The sequence below is a fragment of the Balaenoptera musculus genome, chromosome 6 (genome assembly GCF_009873245.2).
Source record: "Balaenoptera musculus isolate JJ_BM4_2016_0621 chromosome 6, mBalMus1.pri.v3, whole genome shotgun sequence".
NCBI lineage: Eukaryota > Metazoa > Chordata > Mammalia > Artiodactyla > Balaenopteridae > Balaenoptera > Balaenoptera musculus.
In genome coordinates this window covers 49,600,992-49,623,369 of record NC_045790.1, presented here as the reverse complement: position 1 = coordinate 49,623,369, position 22,378 = coordinate 49,600,992, and the positions used below count along the sequence as shown (strand labels likewise).

Here is a 22,378-nt window from a genome sequence, read left to right as displayed (position 1 = left end):
AAAAGAATAAATTAAACTTTTCTGTTTAGGTCATTGAATTGGAAAATCGGCTAAAATCTTTTGAGAAAAGGTCAAGAAAATTAAAAGAAGGGAATAAAAAATTAATAAAAGAAAATGATTTCCTGAAATCCCTTGTAAAACAGCAGCAAGAAGACGCAAAGACCAGAGAAAAAGAGCTGGAACAACTGCAAAAGGGAAGTAAAGATGTAGAAAAAGATAAAGCTGAACTTCAAGTAAAACTCAGTGAGCTGGAGATAGAAGTCACTTCCCTAAGGAGACAAGTGGCAGAAGCTAATGAGTTGAGAAATGAAAATGAAGAGCTGATGAATTCAATGGAGAAATTACAGCGTTCAGCAGACAAAGCTAAATCTGAGATGGCCACCACGGAAGTGAGATCTGGATCTAGGCAATCTGATTGTAAGGCAACCACTACCAAGGTTAAATTTAAAGCGGCCAAGAAAAAGTGCTCCGTGGGTCGTTACCACACTGTTCTCAATCACTCCATCAAGGTCATGAGCAATGTGTTTGAGAACCTCAGCAAGGACGACTGGGAGGATGTGTGTGAGAGCAGGTAAGGCTCTCATTAACTTAGCTCAGTGGTGGGGACACTGTGCATATGTAAAGCACCAGCAAATGGAGATTGAATTTCAACTACTGTCGATTTGGTATTCAGAAAAAATACTGTCAGATTGCTTTGAAATATCTTGGGAGGTCTTGTTCTGAGCTTATTGACTGAAATTTGCATGCAAAATTAGCCACAACTGCATGAGTGTTTGAATAGGTGCCAGGAAACCCAAAAGAAGGCAATGCTTGATTTCTTCCAGTGATGCTATTTTCATGCAGTCATGAGGCTTGAAATTGACAGTTTGGCAGGTTGATTTAATTTGCTGGCCCTTTGCATATTCACCACTGACAGCTAAGGATTCCCAGGCAAGCCTACTAAGTCGGTTTAGTTATCTTGTGACATGGCAACCTGGGAGGAGAAACATTTTTTCCCCTTAATTTAGTTAGATAAATTTTGAATGACCCATTTCAGCTTGTTACCAGATGTCTACAAGCTGTTTAACATCCTTTAAATTAAGAACCATCTTCACTAATTATTTCATGTATGTATTATGCAAAGTCATTGTGCTAACTTTAATTGAAGGTGGTTAAAAATTAGTTCTTTAAAGTTAAAGCTCTACAGATTCCTAGTTTTAAGTTATATAACCCCTAGTGAATAACAACAGGGGAGTACTAAAAATCTATAATATTTCTTACCCTTACCCCTGACTATACATTCATACGTTGAAGCACATCAGTAAAACCACAAAGGCAAGTGGATAATAGAACACCTTTTTTTATACCTAGATAATAGGGAAGTTTAATGTGGCCAGAATTGTTAACAGACACATGGAACAATTTTCCATAATTCTGTCTTGGTTTATGATGGCACATGTTTCCTTTTATTTTCCCAAGTTTTTTTTTTTTTTTTTTTTAATCTGCAGTCATGATCTGTTTTAGATTTGGGATGTTTCTGGATAGTTTTCTTAGACATAGATCTGAAACATTTTAAAATGCAATTCTCAAACTTGTTTGCATATTAGAATCACCTGGGGATCTTATAAAAATTCCAAAGCTCAGGCCACATCCCAGAACAATTAAATCATAACTTCTGGAGTGAGATACAAGCTTCAGGATTTTTTGAGGCTCTCCAGCTGATTCCAATATGCAGACAAGTTTGCGAACCACTGTTTTAAAGATCAGTGGTCATGCCTCTGGTCTTAAGGCAGGTGAAAAACTCAAAAACAAATTTACGAAAGTAAGGAAGAAAGACCAAATCTGCATTCCTATTTCTTTGTTTCCTCTTCTAAGGTTTTCTTCCCTGTTCTCAAAAGCAGTTAGAGATAAAATCCTACTTAGCTTAAAACCCACTAAGCGTTTATCTTTGTCTTGCAGGAAATTCTGGTTTCATCTACTAATTATATCTCAGCCAGTTGGTACTACCACACTCTTCATAATATAGTGGTACATATTTACTGGTGTATGTATGTCTGAATAAATATGTGAAAGTTAAGGAATACACTCAGTTCAATTTCATCTTCTTAGTGCATGTGCAGAAGGTCACATATTTTGGGAGATGTATCACACAATATCTCTTAAAACATAGGATTGTCATTTGTTATTAGCAGTGAAACTCAGTTTTACACTTTGAGGATTAATTGTTACATTTCCTGCCTGACAGAACGGTCTCAGGAATCACTCAGCTGCAAAGAATTCTCAAGCAATTAGAAATCCCACAATGGAGCTTCAGGACTTCAGAACATTCTATTTCTTTTAACTTTTCGTAGTCTGAAATACAAGAAATTTACTTGGATACTGAGGAAAATAGAACTTGGCCCTTTATATATTTGTATATAGAATATTATATAATTATTATCTTATGAATATTTATTTCCCATAGTTGAATTGTATTACAAGAGCATGATGTCAAAGAACAAAAATAATATGATTTAGTAACGAGCATGAAGACCTCTATTCATGGGAAAACATGCATGGATAAGGGGAGTCCAGTGCCTAACAAGCTGTGGAGCACTCTTTCAAGGGATTTGGGGCAGGAGGGAGTTTTATAGAGCATTATAAGAGGCAAAGCAGAAACAGGGCATGATTGGCTAGGAGGTCAGGGATTTTCTTGTAAAGCTAGCGGGTCCTATTTTCTGGAGTAAGGTAGCTAGCTAAAGTTCGCAAACTAGCTAAAGCTGAATTGGAGGATTGTGATTGGTATATGTTAGCTTTCCTTGACAGTGATGCATTTCCCAGTAGTGCAGCTGACTTAGGTTCCAGTTTCTGACATGGGCCGGGCCGCTGGGGCAGCCTGCATTTTGTGGGTCCCGATATATGAATTATCTGTATCAGTGCCCATTCAGTGATAGGTAATAATCAGGAGGAGTTGTTAATACCTAGAAGAAGAAAAACAGAATTTCAGCAAAACATGTTTATCAAATCTGTGGATAACGTGACACTGAAAGGGCTGGAAAATACTTCACAAGATAGAATCAAAATCCCCAAAGATCTCAATGGACTGGGAAGATATAGTTATCTAAAAGACTACAGGGTCCTTTACTTGGCTATAAGATGTCAATTGTTCAACTCGGCAATGGGGAAAATACAGGACTTTGTAATAGTGAATGTAAAAATATATTTTGTTAAATCCTGTATGAGTCTCAGTACAATATGCATGCTGCAAAAGCTTGTACAAATTTAGTCTACATCTACCAGGAGTTCTACTAAGTACTTCTCATTGTACACTTGAAGTATGAAATTGAATTCTGGACATAATGCTCCATCAAAATAAGCTGGTGTACTTTCATGAGGGACCAGGATGGAAAAGCATCTCAAAAGCATTCATGTTAGGAGTACTTGAACAAGCTAGGGATGTTTTCCTTAGAGATGTTGCAAGCATCGTATAACTATATCCAAATAGTTAGATCATCCATGTGGAAAAGGGATTGAACTTAAATTTCTGCTCAGCATCAACACCAGCACTTCTGATCTTCTTCCCTTTATTTTTTTTCTTTAACACAAACTATTAACATACTATGTGTTATATATATGTGTGTGTATATATATATATATATATATATATATATACACACACACATATATATATATAACTTAGTCCTCTTCTTTTTTTACCTGTCTCCCCACCCCCTGGGTTGAAAGCTACCTGAGGGCAGGAGTTTCATCTATTTTTTTTTCACTCACTACTTTACCCTTGTGCCCAGAAAAGTGCCTGGCACATAGTTGGTGCTTAACAAGTATTATATTGAATTATGAATACCCATAAGAGATGGAACTAGATCAATGCGTGAAAGGCTCAGAGATTCAGATTTTGTTCCAGACTAGGAGAAAACTTTCTGTTAGAATATTAAAGCTTTCTGCCCTGGGTCAGAAGTAGTGAGTGTTCCAACCCTGCAAGCGTTAAAACATGTGCTTCCTGAGTTAACACTTGGAGAATACTATAGAAGTGATGCTAGCAAGCATGTGATATTAGATAATCTAACTTCTTGATGAGATTTTATAATTTGTAAAATATATTTAGACTAATTTCTCTCAATATATTTAGACTATTTTCTCTCTTAACAATGAGAACCAGTAAATGCCCAAATTAAACTTGTAGCTATCTATATAACCTGTGCTGTAATATTATTTGGTCTTGAACTTAAGAGGTACATTTAACAACTCTTCTTCTTGGGCTTTATATACCCCCCTTTTTTTCCAAAATCAGTGATTCTGAAACACAGACCTTACAAAATTTGGGAACAATTATTGTAGAAACATCCCAGAAAATAAGTCCTACAGAGGATAGAGGAGACCAGAAGAAAGCCAAACAGAAGACAGCCAAATGCAAGGAAAAGAAATAGTACAAATATATCCAAATGTAGATGGAAAGACTCCAAAGGTATATAAAAATTTTGCTTAATTATAAGCTATGTTTTTAATGTTATCTCATGCTTCATAACTTAAATCAATTTTTGTTGCCAGTGATTTAATTTAAATCCTTAAAAAATTCTTTTCTTTGGAATATACAGTGAAAATACTCACTTTTTAATAATTTTCAAGTACTAATTTAGTATAATGTTTTGCATAGATGAACATGGAAATAGATACAATTTTCCTGAATATAAATCTTAAGATATTTATATTTCAGCCAAAAAAAATAAATGTGATAATAAGCTCATTGCTGTTTCCAGGTATATAAAATATATGAAGAGAAGAAATTTCTGTTTTTATATTAGCCTTCATGATAATAAATTATTTAGTCTGACTAAATTTTTAAATTTCTGATTTCTATGTAATGTATTTTATTCCCCAGTGTATTTTTTTAATTTTGTTTTTCAGATTTTTTTCTAATTTCAACCTAATGTATTTTATTCCCCAATATATTTTATATTATTTTTTATTTTCTTTATTTTTATTTTTCCTAAACTTTTATTTACATGTTTGCAATTGAGATGCTTATTCTGCTTGTCTTTTTTTTTAACATATTAATTGGTGTATAATTGATTTACAATGTTGTGTTAGTTTCTGCCATATAATGAAGTTAATCAGCTATACGTATACGTATATTCCCATATCCTCTCCCTCTTGCATCTCCCTCCTACCCTCCATATCACACCCCTCTAGGTGGTCAAAAAGCACCGAGCTGATCTCCCTGTGCTATGCAACTGCTTCCCACTAGCTATGTGTTTTACATATGGTAGTGTATATATGTCAATGCAACTCTCTCACTTCAACCCATCTTACAGTTCCCCCTCCCCGTGTCCTCAAGTCCATTCTCTACGTATGCGTCTTTATTCCTGTCCTGCCCCTATGTTCATCAGAACCTTTTTCTTTTTTTCTTCAGATTTCATATATATGTGTTACCATATGGTATTTGTTTTTCTCTTTCTAACTTACTTCACTCTGTATGACAGACTCTGGGTCCATCCACCTCACTACAAATAACTCAATTTCATTTCTTTCTTTGGCTGAGTAATATTTCACTATATATATGTGCCACATCTTCTTTATCCATTCATCTGTCGATGGACACTTAGGTTGCTTCCATGTCCTGGCTATTGTAAATAGTGCTGCATTGAACATTGTGGTACATGTCTCTTTTTGCATTATGGTTTTCTCAGGGTATATGCCCAGTAGTGGGGTTGCTGGGTCGTATGGTAGTTCTATTTTTAGTTTTTTAAGGAACCTCCATACTGTTTCTCCATAGTGGCTGTATCAATTTACATTCCCAGCAACAGTGCAGAAGGGTTCCCTTTTCTCCACACCCTCTCCAGCATTTATTGTTTGTAGATTTTTTGATGATGGCCGTTCTGACCGGTGTGAGGTGATACCTCATTGTAGCTTGAATTTGCATTTCTCTAATGATTAGTGATGTTGAACATCCTTTTATGTGTTTGTTGGCAATCTGTATATCTTCTTTGGAGAAATGTCTATTTAGGTCTTTTGCCCATTTTTGGATTGGGTTGTTTGTTGTTTTGATATTGAGCTGCATGAGCTGCTTGTATATTTTGGAGATTAATCCTTTGTCAGTTGCTTCATTTGCAAATATTTTCTCCCATTCTGAGGGTTGTCTTTTCGTCCTTGTTGAAGGTTTCCTTTGCTATGCAAAAGCTTTTAAGCTTCATTAGGTCCTATTTGTTTTATTTTTGTTTTCATTTCCATTTCTCTAGGAGGTGGGTCAAAAAGGATCCTGCTGTGATTTATGCATAGAGTGTTCTGCCGATGTTTTTCTCTAAGAGTTTTATAGTGTCTGGCCTTACATTTAAGTCTTTAATCCATTTTGAGTTTATTTTTGTATATGGTGTTAGGGTGTGTTTTAATTTCATTCTTTTACATGTATCTGTCCATTTTTCCCAGCACCACATATTGAAGAGGCTGTCTTTTCTCCATTGTATATTCTAGCCTCTTTATTAAAGGTAAGGTGACCATATGTGCATTGGTTTATCTCTGGACTTTCTATCCTGTTCCATTGATCTATATTTCTGTTTTTGTGCCAGTACCATATTGTCTTGTTTATTGTAGCTTTGTAGTATAGTCTGAAGTCAGGGAGCCTGATTCATCCAGCTCTGTTTTTCTTTCTCTAGATTGCTTTGGCTATTCGGGATCTTTTGTGTTTCCATACAAATTGTAAAATTTTTTGTTCTAGTTCTGTGAAAAATGCCATGGGTAGTTTGATGGGGATTGCATTGAAGCTGTAGTTTGCTTTGGGTCATATAGTCATTTTCACAATGTTGATTCTTTCAGTCCAAGAATGTGGTGTATCTCTCCATCTGTTTGTATCATCTTTAATTTCTTTGATCAGTGTCTTATAGTTTTCTGCATACAGGTCTTTTGTCTCCTTAGGTAGGTTTATTCCTAGGTATTTTATTCTTTTTGTTACAATGGTCAATGGGAGTGTTTCCTTAATTTCTCTTTCAGATTTTTCATCACTAGTGTATAGGAATGCAAAAGATTTCTGTGCATTAATTTTGTATCCTGAAACTTTACCAAATTCATTGATTAGCTCTAGTAGTTTTCTGGTAGCATCTTGAGGATTTTCTATGTATAGCATCATGCCATTAGCAAACAGTGACAGTTTTACTTCTCCTTTTCCGATTTAGATTCCTTTTATTTCTTTTTCTTTTCTGATTGCTGTGGCTGAAACTTCCAAAACTATGTTGAATAACAGTGGTAAGAGTGGGCAACCTTGTCTTGTTCCTGATCTTAGAGGAAATGGTTTCAGTTTTTCACCATTGAGAACGATGTTTGCTGTGGGTTTTTCATATATGGCCTTTATTATGTTGAGTTAAGTTCCCTCTATGCCTACTTTATGGAGAGTTTTTATCATAATTGGTTGTAGAATTTTGTCGAAGGCTTTTTCTGCATCTAATGAGATTATCATATGGTTTTTATCCTTCAATTTGTTACTATGGTGTATCGCATTGATTGATTCTTCAATAAATATTGAAGAATCCTTGCGTTCCTGGGCTAAACCCCACTTGATCATGGTTTGTGATCCTTTTAATATGCTCTTGGATTCAGTCTGCTAGTATTTTGTTGAGGATTTTTGCATCTATGTTCATCAGAGATATTGGTCTGTAGTTTCTCTTTTTTGTTACATCTTTGTGTGGCTTTGGTATCAGCGTGATGGTGGCCTCGTAGAATGAGTTTGGGAGTGTTCCTCCCTCTGCTATATTTTGGAAGAGTTTGAGAAGGATAGGTGTTAGCTCTTCCCTAAATGTTTGATAGAATTCGCCTGTGATGCCATCTGGTCCTGGGCTTTTGTTTGTTGGTACATTTTTAGTCACAGTTTCAATTTCAGTGCTTGTGATTGGTCTGTTTATATTTTCTATTTCTTCCTAGTTCGGTCTCAGAAGGTTGGGCTTTTCTATGAATTGTCCATTTCTTCCAGGTTGTCCATTTTATTGGCATAGAGTTGCTTGTAGTAATCTCTCATGATCCTTGGTATTTCTGCAGTGTCAGTTTTTACTTCTCCTTTTTCATTTCTAATTCTGTTGATTTGAGTCTTCTCCCTTTTTTTCTTGATGTGTCTGGCTAAGGGTTTATCAATTTTGTTTATCTTTTCAAAGAACCAGCTTTTAGTTTTATTGATCTTTGCTATTGTTTCCTTCATTTCTCTTCCATTTACTTCTGCTCTGATCTTTATGATTTCTTTCCTTCTGCTAACTTTGGGGTTTTTTTTGTTCTTCTTTCTCTAATTGCTTTAAGTGTAAGGTTAGGTTGTTTTTTTGAGAGTTTTTTTGTTTCTTGAGGTAGGATTGTATTGCAATAAACTTCCCTCTTAGAACTGCTTTTGCTGCATCTCATAGGTTTTGGGTCGTCATGTTTTCATTGTCATTTGTTTCTAGGTATTTTTTGATTCTCTCTCTTTGATATCTCTTCAGTCGTCTCTTGGTTATTTAGTAGCATGTTGTTTAGCCTCCATTTGGTTGTATTTTTTAGAGTGTTTTTCCGGTAATTGATATCTAGTCTCATAACGTTGTGGTAAGAAAAGATACTTGATATGATTTCAATTTTCTTAAATTTACCAAGACTTGATTTGTGTCCCAAGAGATGATCTATCCTGGAGAATGTTCCATGAGCACTTGAGAAGAAAATGTATTCTGTGTTTTAGATGGAATGTCCTATAAATATCAATTAAGTCCATCTTGTTTAATGTGTCATTTAAAGCTTGTGTTTCCTTATTTATTTTCATTTTGGATGACCTGTCCATTGGTGAAAGTGGGGTGTTAAAGTCCCCTACCGTGATTGTGTTACTGTCGATTTCCCCTTTTATGGCTGTTAGCATTTGCCTTATGTATTGAGGTGCTCCTATGTTGAGTGCGTAAATATTTACAGTTGTTATATCTTCTTCTTGGGTTGATACCTTGATCATTCTGTAGTGTCCTTCTTTGTCTCTTGTAATAGTCTTTATTTAAAAGTCTATTTGGTCTGATATGAGAATTGCTATTCCAGCTTTCTTTTGATTTCCATTTGCATGTAATATCTTTTTCCATGCCCTCACTTTCAGTCTGTACGTGTCCCTAGGTTTGCAGTGGTCTCTTGTAGACAACATATATATGGGCCTTGTTTTTGTATCCATTCAGCCAGTCTGTGTGTTTTGATTGGAGCATTTAATCCATTTAAATTTAAGGTAATTTTCGATATGTATGTTCCTACTACCATTTTCTTAATTGTTTTATGTTTGTAGTTGTGGGTCTTTTCCTTCTATTGTGTTTCCTTCGCCTAGAGAAGTTCCTTTAGCATTTGTTGTAAAGCTGGTTTGGCGGTACTGAATTTTCTTAACTTTTGCTTGTCTGTAAAGGTTTTAATTTCTCCATCGAATCTGAATGAGATCCTTGCTGGGTAGAGTAATCTTGGTTGTAGGTTTTTCCCTTTCATCACTTTAAATATGTCCTGCCACTCCCTTCTTGCTTGCAGAGTTTCTGCTGAAAGATCAGCTGTTAACCTTATGGGGATTCCCTTGTATGTTATTTGTTGCTTTTCCCTTGTTGCTTTCAATATTTTTTGTTTGTATTTAATTTTTGATTGTTTGATTAATATGTGTCTTGGCGTGTTTCTCCTTGTATTTATCCTGTATGGATATTTATCCTAGACTTGATTGACTATTTCCTTTCCCATATGAGGGAAGTTTTCAACTATAATCTCTTCAAATATTTTCTCAGTCCCTTTCTTTTTCTCTTCTTCTGGGAGCCCTATAATTCGAATGTTGGTGCATTTAATGTTGTCCCAGATGTCTCTGAGACTGTCCTCAATTCTTTGGGTCCTTTCTTCTGTATTCTACTCTGCGGTAGTTATTTCCAGTATTTTATCTTCCAAGTCCCTTACCCGTTTTTCTACCTCAGTTATTCTGCTCTTCATTCCTTCTAGAGAATTTTTAATTTTATTTATTGTATTGTTCATCATTGTTTGTTTGCTCTTTAGTTCTTCTAGGTCCTTGTTAAATGTTTCTTGCATTTTCTGCATTCTATTTCCAAGATTTTGGATCATCTTTACTATCATTACTCTGAATTCTTTTTCAGGTACGCTGCCTATTTCCTCTTCATTTGTTTGGTCTAGTGGGTTTTTATCTTGCTCCTTCATCTGCTGTGTATTTCTCTGTCTTCTCATTTTGCATAACATACTGTGTTTGGGGTCTCCTTTTCACAGGCTGCAGGTTCATAGTTCCCGTTGTTTTTGGTGTCTGCCCCCAGTGGCTAAGTTTGGTTCAGTGGGTTGTGTAGGCTTCCTTTTGGAGGGGACTGGTGCCTGTGTTCTGATGAGGCTGGATCTTTTCTTTCTGGTGGGCAGCACCATGTCCGGTGGTGTTTTTTGGGGTGTCTGTGAACATAGTATGATTTTAGGCAGCCTCTCTGCTAATGGGTGGGGTTGTGTTCCTGTCTTGCTAGTTGTTTGGCATGGGGTGTCCAGCACTGGAGCTTGCTGGTCGTTGCGAGGAGGTGGGTCTTAGCGTTGAGATGGAGGTCTCCGGGAGAGCTCTCACTGACTGATATTACATGGGGCCGGGAGGTCTCTGGTGGATCAGTGTCCTGAACTCGGCACTCCCACATCAGAGGCTCAGGCCTGACACCTGGCCGGAGCACCAAGACCCTGTCAGTCACACGGCCAGGTACGTGGGGAGTTTTTTTGCCTTTTTGGAAGCCTGAGGTCTTCTGCCAGTTTTCAGTAGGTGTTCTGTAGGAGTTGTTCCACGTGTAGATGTATTTCTGATGTATTTGTGGGGAGGACGGTGATCTCCTCCACGTCTTACTCCTCCACCATCTTGAAGCACCCACCCTCCCCAATGTATTTTAAATCTTAAAATATTGACGTTCCAAAACAACTTATTCAATAATTCTTATTATTGATACATCTTGTCATCAAAAGTTTTATCTATTCAACGTAAATCAGTGAAAAACTGAAAAAAGATTATTTTCTTTTGTTTAAAAAAAAAACCAGATTACCGTTGAAGTAATGTATAAGGTTCTTTAAAAACCTAATCCAAAGTGTTTATTATTTGAGATCTGGCCAGAACTTTAGAGGAAAAAGTTCAAGGATGACAAAAGTTTATTTTAGTTACTACCATAATAAAGTTCAGATGAAGAATTATATTCTAAGTACCTGCTGATTGAGTGGTTGGTTGATAAATAGATTTTACAGAAAACTATTTTGTTATACATTATATCATAGGGAATTTTGTTTAGTTGCAGTCAATTATGTGCAGCTTAATGAGTTTATAAATAAAAGGAACTCATAATTCTATTCATAAAACAAGAGAGTGTTAGTGTAGACTACTTTGAGTAGATCTGTGTACATTGTTGGCAGTCAGAAAGTAACAGTTGATCAAATTGTACCAACTGGGTTTGGCAAATAGTAGAACTTCTCACTCACTCCAAAGGTAGCCATTATCTTACCTTTAATCACTCCCCTTCTTTTCTTTATAATTTTATTTCTTCTAATATTATGGTTAATTTTGCCTGTTTTTGAACTTTATGGAATCTATAAGGTATGTCTTCTTTTGTTTCTGGCCTTTTTTTAAAAAAAAATAAATTTATTTATTTATTTATTTATTTTTGGCTGTGTTGGGTCTTCGCTTCTGTGCGAGGGCTTTCTCTAGTTGCAGTGAGCGGGGGCCACTCTTCATTGTGGTGCGCGGGCCTCTCACTATCACGGCCTCTCTTGTTGCGGAGCACAGGCTCCAGACCCGCAGGCTCAGCAGTTGTGGCTCACGGGCCCAGTTGCTCCGCGGCATGTGGGATCTTCCTAGACCAGGGCTCGAACCCGTGTCCCCTGCATTGGCAGGCAGATTCTCAACCACTGCACCACCAGGGAAGCCCCCTGGCCTTATTTTATTCAGTGTTATGTGGAGTTCATTCATTTTTATTGTTGTATATAGTATTTCTTTGTCCGAATATATCACAATTTATTTATCCATTCTACTGCTGAATTTTGGGTTGCTTCAGTTTGGATTTCTTGCAAATAATGTTGCAATGAATATTCTTGTAAATGTCTTCCACTGTACTGGTATGGACGTGTCTGTAATGAAATTCCTACAGGGTAGAATTACTGTACCAGAGACTGTGTGTTTCTAAGATTTTTGGTGATACTGCTATTTTCCAAAGTGTTGTACCCACCAACAGGCTGTAAACATTTTTACTGCTTCTCATCAACGTTTGTTATGTTAGTCCTTCTTATCTCAGCCACTTTTGTTTGTATGTTGAGGTATATCATTGTGGGTTTAATTTACATTGTGTGATTACTAATAAAGTGTTGAATACTACTTTCTTACAATTATTGACCATTTGGAATTCTTCAGTGAATAGCTTCCTCAAGTCTCTGCCCATTTTACAAATGAGTTGTCTGTCTTTTCCTTATTCATCTGTAGGAGTTCTTACATATGCTATATATGAGCCTTATGTTGATTATATACACTGTAGATATCTTGCCCTTCTCCATGCTATGCCTTTTCACCCTTTTTAGTGGAATCTTTTGGGGAATAGAACATCATAATTCTAATGTGGTCAAATTTAACAATTTTTTTTCCTGTATGAATAGCACTTTTTATGTTCTCTGTAATTATTTTTTACCTACTTCAACTTAGATATTTTATACTACCTTACTTGTTATCTTTTTCTATATTAACTGATTTACTGTTTTGATTTTTATGTCTGTCTGGCATTGATTTTTGCATGTGATGAATGATAGAGATTAAGTTTTACACTTTGCCCCACTGTGTTCAACAGAACCAACTTTACTGTAAATCACACATGCATATACATGTGGGTATGTCTCTAGACTTTTTCTTCTGTTCCATCAGTATATTTATCTATACCATACTGTCTCATTACTGTTATTGTATAGTACTCTTGATTGATAATAGAGCAAGTCCCCCACCTTGTTTTCTTTCAAGAGTCTCTTCAGTATTCTTGGTCCTTGGCTCTTTAGAATCAGCTTCTCACAGACAATCCTTTGGAATTTTGATAGAGACTGTATAAATATAAATTTAATAATAAAACTATGAGAAGACTCTGAAAGGTAGAGAGAAGACACACCAGGTAGGGATCTCAGAACTGGAAGAAGAACATGGTTGGTGAGTTCTCTGGGTTTTCATTTTGCCTGACATATCCTGGCCTGGGTGCTGAAGAAACCTGCAACTTGGAAAGGCCAATTGGTTAGATGATAAAAGCTCCCTGTAAAACCCTGTTCTCCCTAGTCAAAGGACCAGGAAATAGATAGCCCAGTAAGACAGAAAACTTTTACACAATAACTGTCCTACTCTAGCTGAACACCACAGAAAAAATTGCAACCCTACCTCTACCCCCACCAGTAAAGACCTAGTGGGGAACCTACACTTTAACTCTCACCTGGCTATAAGAAGGCATCCCTCCTCCTTCTAACAGGTACCAGTGAGGGGCCAATGGTAATGACTCCCTCCATTTATGTCATTAGAGACCACATGGGGAGCTGGACATCTACCTCTATCCAGCAATAAAAAGATGCCCCTTTTGTTTCCTAGCAGGGTTCCTCTAGATTTCAGAGGTGAAGTGCAGAAATTCGGACTTTCATAACCTCCCATATCTATAAAGCCTCCCACGCCCTCCCCACTGTGTCAAGAGAGGCCAAGTTAGGAGCAGAAACAAAGTCCTGCTCCATTTTCCAAGCAGGGTGGTATTAGCAGAGGTCTGTGGGGAGCCTGAACTTTCACCCCCACCAAGAGTAATGAGGTTCCCCTCCCCAACCAGGGTGTCAGCAGAGACTGGACTTCTATCCCCAACTGGCAGTAATGAGGTGGTCCTCCTTGCCCCATGAGTGTGGCATCAGAGGAAGCCTGCTAAAACAAAAGATTTAAATAAGATATGGAGTTTTGAAACATAATACCCAAAATGTCCAGGATATAACTGAAAATCACTCATTATACCTAGCAACCAGGAACACCTCAACTTGAATGAAAAAAAGGCAACAACAGAAGGTAACAGCAAGATGACATAGACAATCAAATTACATGACAGCACTTTAAAGTAGCTGTCATTAAAAATGCTTCAACAAGCATTTACAAACAGGCTTGAAACAAATGAAAAAATAGAACATCTCAAGAATGAAATAGAAATTCTCATCAAAGAAATAGAATATATAAAAAAGAACCAAATGGGAAATTTAACCAAAAAATAAGGTAACTATTTTGTGTCTGCCCCACAGAGGATGTTATCATTCCCCACCACTCAATTTGATGTCAAGACTGGTGACACCAAACACCCACCAAGAGAGGAAGAAAGGTTTAATACTTACATAATGGAATATAGAACCTAGAAGTGGCTCCACAAGTATGGAAAACAACTGATTTTTGAAAAGGGTGCAAAAGCAGTTCAATAGAGGAAGGATAGTCTTTTCAACAAATAGTGCTGGAACAATTGGAGATCCCTAGGCAAAAAAATAAACCTATACCTAAACCTCACACCTTATGCAAAAATTAACTTGAAATAGATCACAGATATAAGTATAAAACAAATTATAGGGGCTTCCCTGGTGGCGCAGTGGTTGAGAATCTGCCTGCTAATGCAGGGGACACGGGTTCGAGCCCTGGTCTGGGAAGATCCCACATGCCGCGGGGCAACTGGGCCCGTGAGTCACAACTACTGAGCCTGCGCGTCTGGAGCCTGTGCCCCGCAACGGGAGGGGCCGCGATAGTGAAAAGGCCCGCGCACCACGATGAAGAGCGGTCCCCGCACCGCGATGAAGAGTGGCCCCCACTTGCCGCAACTAGAGAAAGCCCTCGCACGAACCGAAGACCCAGCACAGCCAAAAATAAATAAATAAATAAAAATAAAAGTAGCTATAAACAATCTTAAAAAAAAAAAAATCAGTATCATTAATGTCTATTTGGCCTCCTCTTAAAAAAAAAAAAAAAAAAAAAAAAAAAAAACAAATTATAATACTTTCAGAAGGAACCATAAGAGAAAATCTCTGGGACTTAAGACTTGCTGAAGAGTTTTTAGACATGTTATCAAAAGCATGATCCCTAAAGGAAAACATGAAATTTGAGAACTTCAAAAATTAAGAACTTTTGCTTTGTGACAGACCCTATTAAGAGGATTAAAAAGACATACTACAGACTAGGAGGAAGTATTTATAAATCATATATTTGACAAAGGACTGATATCTTGAATATATAAGGATTTTGTTAAAGCTCAACAGTAGAAAATCAAACAATCCAAGTAGAAAACAGGCAAAAGACATGAACAGACATTTCACTGAAAAGAATAAATGGATGGCAAATACGCACACATAAAGATGTTCAACATCATTAACCATTCGGGAAACGCAGATTAAGACCCTGATGAGATACACATCTGTTAGAACACCTAAAATAAAAGATAGCGACAATACCAAGTGCTAACAAGGAGGCAGAGAAACTGGATCTCTTATGTAGTGCTAGTGTGAATATAAAGTGGTATAGCACTCTGGGAAACAGTAGGCAGTTTCTTTAAAAAAAAAAAAATTATATGCTTACCATACAACCCAGCTCTCTCACTCTTGGACACTTATAGAAATTAAAATTTGTTTACCTAAAAAACTTGTACATGAATGGTCATAACAGCTTTATTTTTAATAGCTAAAAACTGCAACGACCAAAATTTTCTTTAATAGCTGAATGGTTAATCAAACTATGATACGTCGATACCATAGAATACTACTCAGCAATAAAAAAGATACAGGCTATTGCTATATACAGTGCCCTAGCTTTGTGACTTCAAATTTCTCATCTGGAGCTGGGGCCTAGGCTTTCTTTCCTTTCCTCCTATATTCTGCTTTGGTATTTAAATTGAATTTCAAGGTCACAGGGGATTATGAATTGTCCTATAGTTTGCTAGCCACTTTGCTTGTCGCTTGTCTCTCTGGATTATTTTTTTTTTGGCTGCACCGCACGGCTTGTGGGATCTTAGTTCCCTGACCAGGGTTTGAACCTGGGCCCCCAGCAGTGAAAGCCTGGAATCGTAACCACTGGACCGCCAGGGAAGTCCCTCTGAATTCTTGCTTTACTTTATTTTTGGCCTCAGAATTTCCCTTAACACTTTGTCATGTTTAAAACATGCTTTAAGTGTGCTCCCTTCAAATTATAAGAATATTTCTGGATTTCTGATCAGTAATAATACTGGAAATGGAAGCCTCTTTTTTATTTTAGGTCCAATTAATTTGATATCAAGTCTGGTAACTAATATTGGTAATTTGATAGTTCTATTTTGGATCTTTTTATAGTGGTAGATACATGACCAGCACATAATATTAACTGAATCTTAATAAGGGAATGAAACATTTAAAAATATATCTTGTATACTGGTTCTGAAGACAAGTTCAAATGAGATATTTAATGAAACATAGTTCATTTAAAGGAACGTAATTCGTTTAAAGGAAAACCCTATCTTAGGAGTTTCTGGTATTTGTGTTAATAAATCAGTTCTATTACTTTAGGGCCATACCTTATGTATAATATAGTATAGTTTATGTATCTGTTGATATAAAATATATGGCTCGTTGTCAAAGTAACATTTGGTCAAATTTATTTTTTCCTTCCATTTTTATTATAATTATATGTTCCTGAATTGGGTTGTTTGAAAAAAATTCCTTTTTTTAAAGAAATAGTTTTCTAGATTGATATTTTTCCTGTTTTCTGGGCAATAAATTCTTAAACAAGACCACATATTTTTTTATTCGGGTTTATAATATTTTGAAACATATTCCTATTTAAATTTTTGTTTCGGGAAAGCTTTTATACATCGGTGAAACGGTTTGGAACAAAAGTCAACGTGGCTTCATTTTATTTAGTCTTAGTGCATTGGAATGTCATGAGGAAAAGATACAGATTCATGGAAAGTTACTTTATTATCATCAACATTATTTTAGCTTCATTTGTCAGAAGGGATTTTTCATTCTACAATGGAGAACAGTATTTGAGAAAAGGAACTAGATTCCCAGAGAATACGTTATTAAATATAGTTATTTTATTTTTGTCACTTTTACTATTTTTGCTCCTAGCTTTTTAAACTGTTCATAGGTTAAATTTCTACTACTTTTGGGTTCATTTTTGTATTTTTATCTTCTACCTGCTAGGTCGTTAGTGCACGTATTATGTTCATTTATGAGTTCTTGGCATCAATTATAGAATTTTATTGTCCAGACTTCTTTTTTACTCTGCACAATATGTTTTAAGTAAAGAAGTATTGTATACTATGTCGGTTCACTTGAAATTGTTATTGAGTAATAATCTAATTTTTATGAAACTTTCAAATTTAGAATTATTTTCACAAGAATGCCGAAAAACCAACTTTTCAAAAGAAGAATAGTAATATTCAAAAGAGCTCACGTACGACAGGTCCTACCAGAGGTAAGAATACATATGAAATTAACAGTCTTTTTAATTTAATGAGATTTTTCAAAAAATTATTAACATTATTTTTATATAGTTAACAGAGAAAATTGGAAAAATATAATGGCCCAGAAGTCAAATAGCAGTATTATTTTATTACGAGAACGTATAGTATCCTTGCAACAACAGAACAGTGTACTTTTGAATTCCAAAAAAGCAGCAGAACTGGCTATTAAAGAATATAAAGAAGTCAATGAAAAGCTCCTTCACCAGAGGCAAGTGTCTGATCGGCGGTTTCAAACAAGCAGACAGACAATAAAGGTAAAGGGAACTTTACAAATAAATTACAGTAGACTATATTATAAAAATGGATATTTTGTTTTACATGTGTTGTTTGGTTCATATTTGTGTTAGACATGTCTATGAGTTTAAAAATTTCCCAGACACTGCTAACTGATGTAATGTTTAATATCTAGATTTCTTAAATAAGGTCTTATTAAGGAGAACTCCAAATCTTTTGACAAGTACTTTACTAGAATTCCTTTTCCACTTAGTTTTTTTCTTTACCTTAACATTTTTATGTGATATTTATTCTGTTATATCTTAGATTTTAAAAGCAGGCTCCATAAGTTCATTTAGCTCACCCATTTGCCCATATCTAAAACTTTCCATTTATCATTATAAATCACATTATTAACTAGTAATTGCCCCAGCTCTTCTTTGCAAATACTAGTATAAAATGTGAAGATTTTAATATGAATATCTATATTAATGTGTTCCTATAACTTATATATATTTTTACTCAGGTGAGTTGAGTTTTCTGTAACAATTTTTAGACACAGTATACCTTACTGCTGGTTATCATAATTTAATCTTAAAGCAAATAAAAAAGAAAAGATTATTCCTTAAGTCTCTATTCTTTTTTAAAATTTTGTATTGAAGTATAGTCGATTTACAATGTTGTGTTAATTTCTGCTGACAGCAAAGTGACTCAATTATACATATATATTCTTTTTCATATTCTTTTCTGTTATGGTTTTATCACAAGATATTGAATGTAATCCCTGTGCTATACAGCAGGACCTTGTTTATCCATCCTATATATAATAGTTTGCATCTACTAATCCCAAACTCCCAATCCTTCCTTTCCCCACCCCTCCTCCCCCCTTGGCAGCCACAAGTTCTCTATGTCTCTGAGTCTCTTCTGTTTCATAGATGTGTTCATTTGTGTTGTATTTTAGATTTCATATATAAGTGATATCATATGGTATTTGACTTTCTCTTTCTGACTTCTCTTAGTTTGATAATCTCTAGGTCCAACTGTGTTGCTGCAAATGGCATTATTTCATTCTTTTTAATGGCTGAGTAATATTCCATTGTGTGTGTGTGTGTGTGTGTGTGTGTGTGTGTGTGTGTGTATACCACATCTTCTTTATCCATTCATCTGTCGATGGACATTTAGGTTGTTTCCATGTCTTGGCTATTGTAAATAGTGCTGCTCTGAACATAGGGGTGCATGTATCTTTTTGAATTATAGTTTTGTCTGGGTATATCCTCAGGAGTGGGATTGCTGGATCATATGGCAACTCTATTTTTAGTTTTTAGAGGAACCTCTTTACTATTTTCCATAGTGGCTACAACAATATACATTCCCACCATCAGTGTAAGAGGATTCCCTTTTCTCCACGCCCTCTCCAGCATTTGTTATTTGTAAATTTTTAATGATGTCCATTCTGACTGGTGTGAGTCGGTACCTCATTGCAGTTTTGATTTACATTTCTCTGATAATTAACAATGATGAGCATCTTTTCATGTGCCTATTAGCCATCTGTATGTCTTCTTTGGAGAAATGTCTACTTAGATCTTCTGCCCTTTTTTGATTGGATTTTCCTTTGTTGTTGTTGTTATTGAATTGTATGAACTGTTTGTATATTTTGGAAATTAAGCTTCTGTTGGTCGCACCATTTGCAAATATTTTCTCCCAGTTGGTAGGTTGTCTTTTCATTTTGTTTATGGTTTCCTTTGCTGTGCAAAAGCTTGTAAGTTTGATTAGTTCCAAATATTATTGTTTATTTTTGCTTTTATTTCTATTGCCTTGGGAGACTGCTTAAGTGTCCATTCTTAAAGGTATTTGTGTGTATAAGGAATGATTTGTTGTTTACACAGAAGTAATATTTTCATCATTCTAGAAAATAATTTTTAAACCAGTATCACACATAATTTTAAATTATAAATTCCCTACTTCCAATATCTAGTGCTTTGATTCAAGCAATGCTTAGAAATGTTTTACTTATAAAAGATTAGTGGTATACTAGTTGTACTAATAGGAACTGTGTTTGGCCTTTATTCCAAGAGTGGTGTTATACCGAATCTTGACCCATGTTCCAAACTTACACTGGAAGTTACTTTCTATGATCTGGTTTTTATAAATGTATTAAGACTTGTTTTGTGACCTAACATATAGTAGATCTTGGAGAATGTTCCATTTGCACTTGATAAGAATTTGTATTTTGCTGTTGTTGGGTTGAGTGTTCTATATATATCTCTTAGGTGTAGTTGGTTAATAACTGATGTTCAACTCTTCTGTCGTTGCTGATTTTCTGTTCAGTTCTGTCAATTATTGAGAGTGAGGTAAATGAAGTATCAATTATTGAGAGTGGGTAAAATCACCCACTATTATTATTTTTGGCAGTAACTTTAATGAAACATAATTCACATACCAGACAATTCTATCATTTAATTCAGTGGTTGTTACAATATGGACAAAGTTGTGCAACCATCACCAAAATCAATTTTAGAACATTTTCATAACATCAGAAAGAGACCCTGAACCCTTTGCTTATCATCCTTCTATTTCTCCATCTCTCTGAGCCCTAGGCAATCACTAATCTACATTCTGTTTATTTGGATTTGCATATTCTAGACATTTAATATAGATGGAATCGACAATATATGGCCTTTTGTGTCTGGCTTCTTTCACTTAGCTTAATGTTTTCAAAGTTCATCCATGTTGTAGCATATATCACTATTAGTGTAAGGACTTTGAAAATTTACTCTTCCATAAAAGCAATGGAAAAAAGGGCAAAAATTGTTGAGAATCAACATTTTCATAACACTGGGTACAGAACCAAGTCTTCTAAGGGTTAATGTAATATTCCTAAGGGAATTAATAGATGGTTCAAGGAAGTTACAAGTTTTCTAAGCTATGAATTCCTTATCTTTAAAAAGATTGAAGATCAAGCAGAAGTATTTTACATGAAAACTATAAAGCATTTTATAGAGACTCTCTGTGCACATTAGAGATCACTTACAATTCTTCAGTGAAACTCTGGAAATTAACCATACTTGCAAGGATCTAAGGAGTGTTTATTCAAGAAAAACAAATGTGTCTAGATAAGAACAGGAAACTTTGATGGAACAGGCATTTTAATTTGTCCCAACTCAGCAGTAGCCTTGGAAGAATAATAATGCATGTTCCCCATGCATCCTGGCAGCTACCAGAAGAATCAGAATGGAACTGTAGCTCCTTGTAAGCCTCATTCCCAATTAATTGTCATTATTTGCTCTATCCAGTGGTTCTCTGGAAGACCCCAGGGACTCTGATCTCATTCAGTGTGGACAGCTTTCTTCTTGGCAGGGAGGGGTTGGTGGATGGGGTTGTCAGCTACAATACAGGCAAGTGTCTTAACTTCAGGTTGCCTGAGGTGATGGATTCCAGTTTACGTCAAACAATATATTAACCAAACAGCCTGAATGGGGAATGAGATGCCCATAAGAGTTTTGAAAGGCTCTGACATATTCTTGGGAATCTAGAGGACACATGCATTCATAGAGCTATTTGCATGCTCAGAAAAGAAATGAGGAAGCCCAGTCTCTTGCCTCTATCTTACCTTAAGACACCATATAAAAAGACAGTCAATGTTAAGGCAGTATTATTCATAGCAGCATTATTAATAATAACCAAAAGGTAGAAACAACTGAAATGTCCGTTTGTTAGTGAGCAGATAAACAGATTGTGATATATTCATACGAGGAATATTATTAAATCACCAAAACTAGTGAAATATTGACACACAATATAACATGAATGAATCTTAATTTTTTCTTTTTTTTGGCTGCGTTGGGTCTTTGTTGCTGCACGCGGGCTTTCTCTAGTTGTGGCTAGCAGGGGTACTCTTCATTGCAGTGCACGGGCTTCTCATTACGGTGGCTTCTCCTGTTGCGGAGCACAGGCTCTAGGTGTGCAGGCTTCAGTAGTTGTGGCTCACGGGCTCTAGAGCACAGGCTCAGTAGTTGCGGCACGCAGGATTAGTAGCTCTGCAAGATGTGGGATCTTCCCAGACCAGGGCTCGAACCCATGTCCCCTGCATTGGCAGGCAGACTCTTTTATTTTTTTCATATCTTTATTGGAGTATAAATGCTTTACAATGTTGTGTTAGTTTCTGCTGTACAACAAAGTGAATCAGCTATATGTATACATATATCCCCATATCCTCTCCTTCTTGAGCCTCCCTATCCCACCCCTCTAGGTGGTCACAAAGCACCGAGCTGATCTCCCTGTGCTATGCAGCTGCTTCCCACTAGCTATCTATTTTACATTTGGTAGTGTATATATGTCAGTGCTACTCTCTCACTTCATCCCAGCTTCCCCTTCCCACCCTGTGCCCTCAAGTCCATTCTCTACGTCTGCGTCTTTATTCCTGCCCTGCCACTAGGTTCATCAGTACCACTTTTTTCAATTCCATATATATGGGTTAGCATATGGTATTTGTTTTTCTCTTTCTGACTTACTTCACTCTGTATGACAGATTCTAGGTCCATCCACCTCACTACAAATAACTCAATGTTGTTTCTTTTTATGGCTGAGTAATATTCCATTGAATATATGTGCCACATCTTCTTTATCCATTCATCTATTGATGGACATTTAGGTTTCTTCCACATCCTGGCTACTGTAAATAGTGCTGCAGTGAATATTGTGGTACATGTATCTTT

The 22,378-nt window shown here is 36.0% G+C and overlaps 1 protein-coding gene across 1 annotated transcript in view; it reads left to right on the top strand.

Annotated features, from left to right (window-relative positions):
- Window positions 1–22,378, top strand: part of CNTLN (centlein) — a 341,712-nt gene that overhangs the window by 233,452 nt on the left and 85,882 nt on the right. Inside the window, 5 exon segments of the mRNA XM_036856331.1 lie at window positions 30–571; window positions 4,268–4,365; window positions 4,368–4,441; window positions 17,311–17,401; window positions 17,481–17,704. Of these exon segments, the coding sequence (XP_036712226.1) occupies window positions 30–571; window positions 4,268–4,365; window positions 4,368–4,441; window positions 17,311–17,401; window positions 17,481–17,704 (1,029 nt within the window).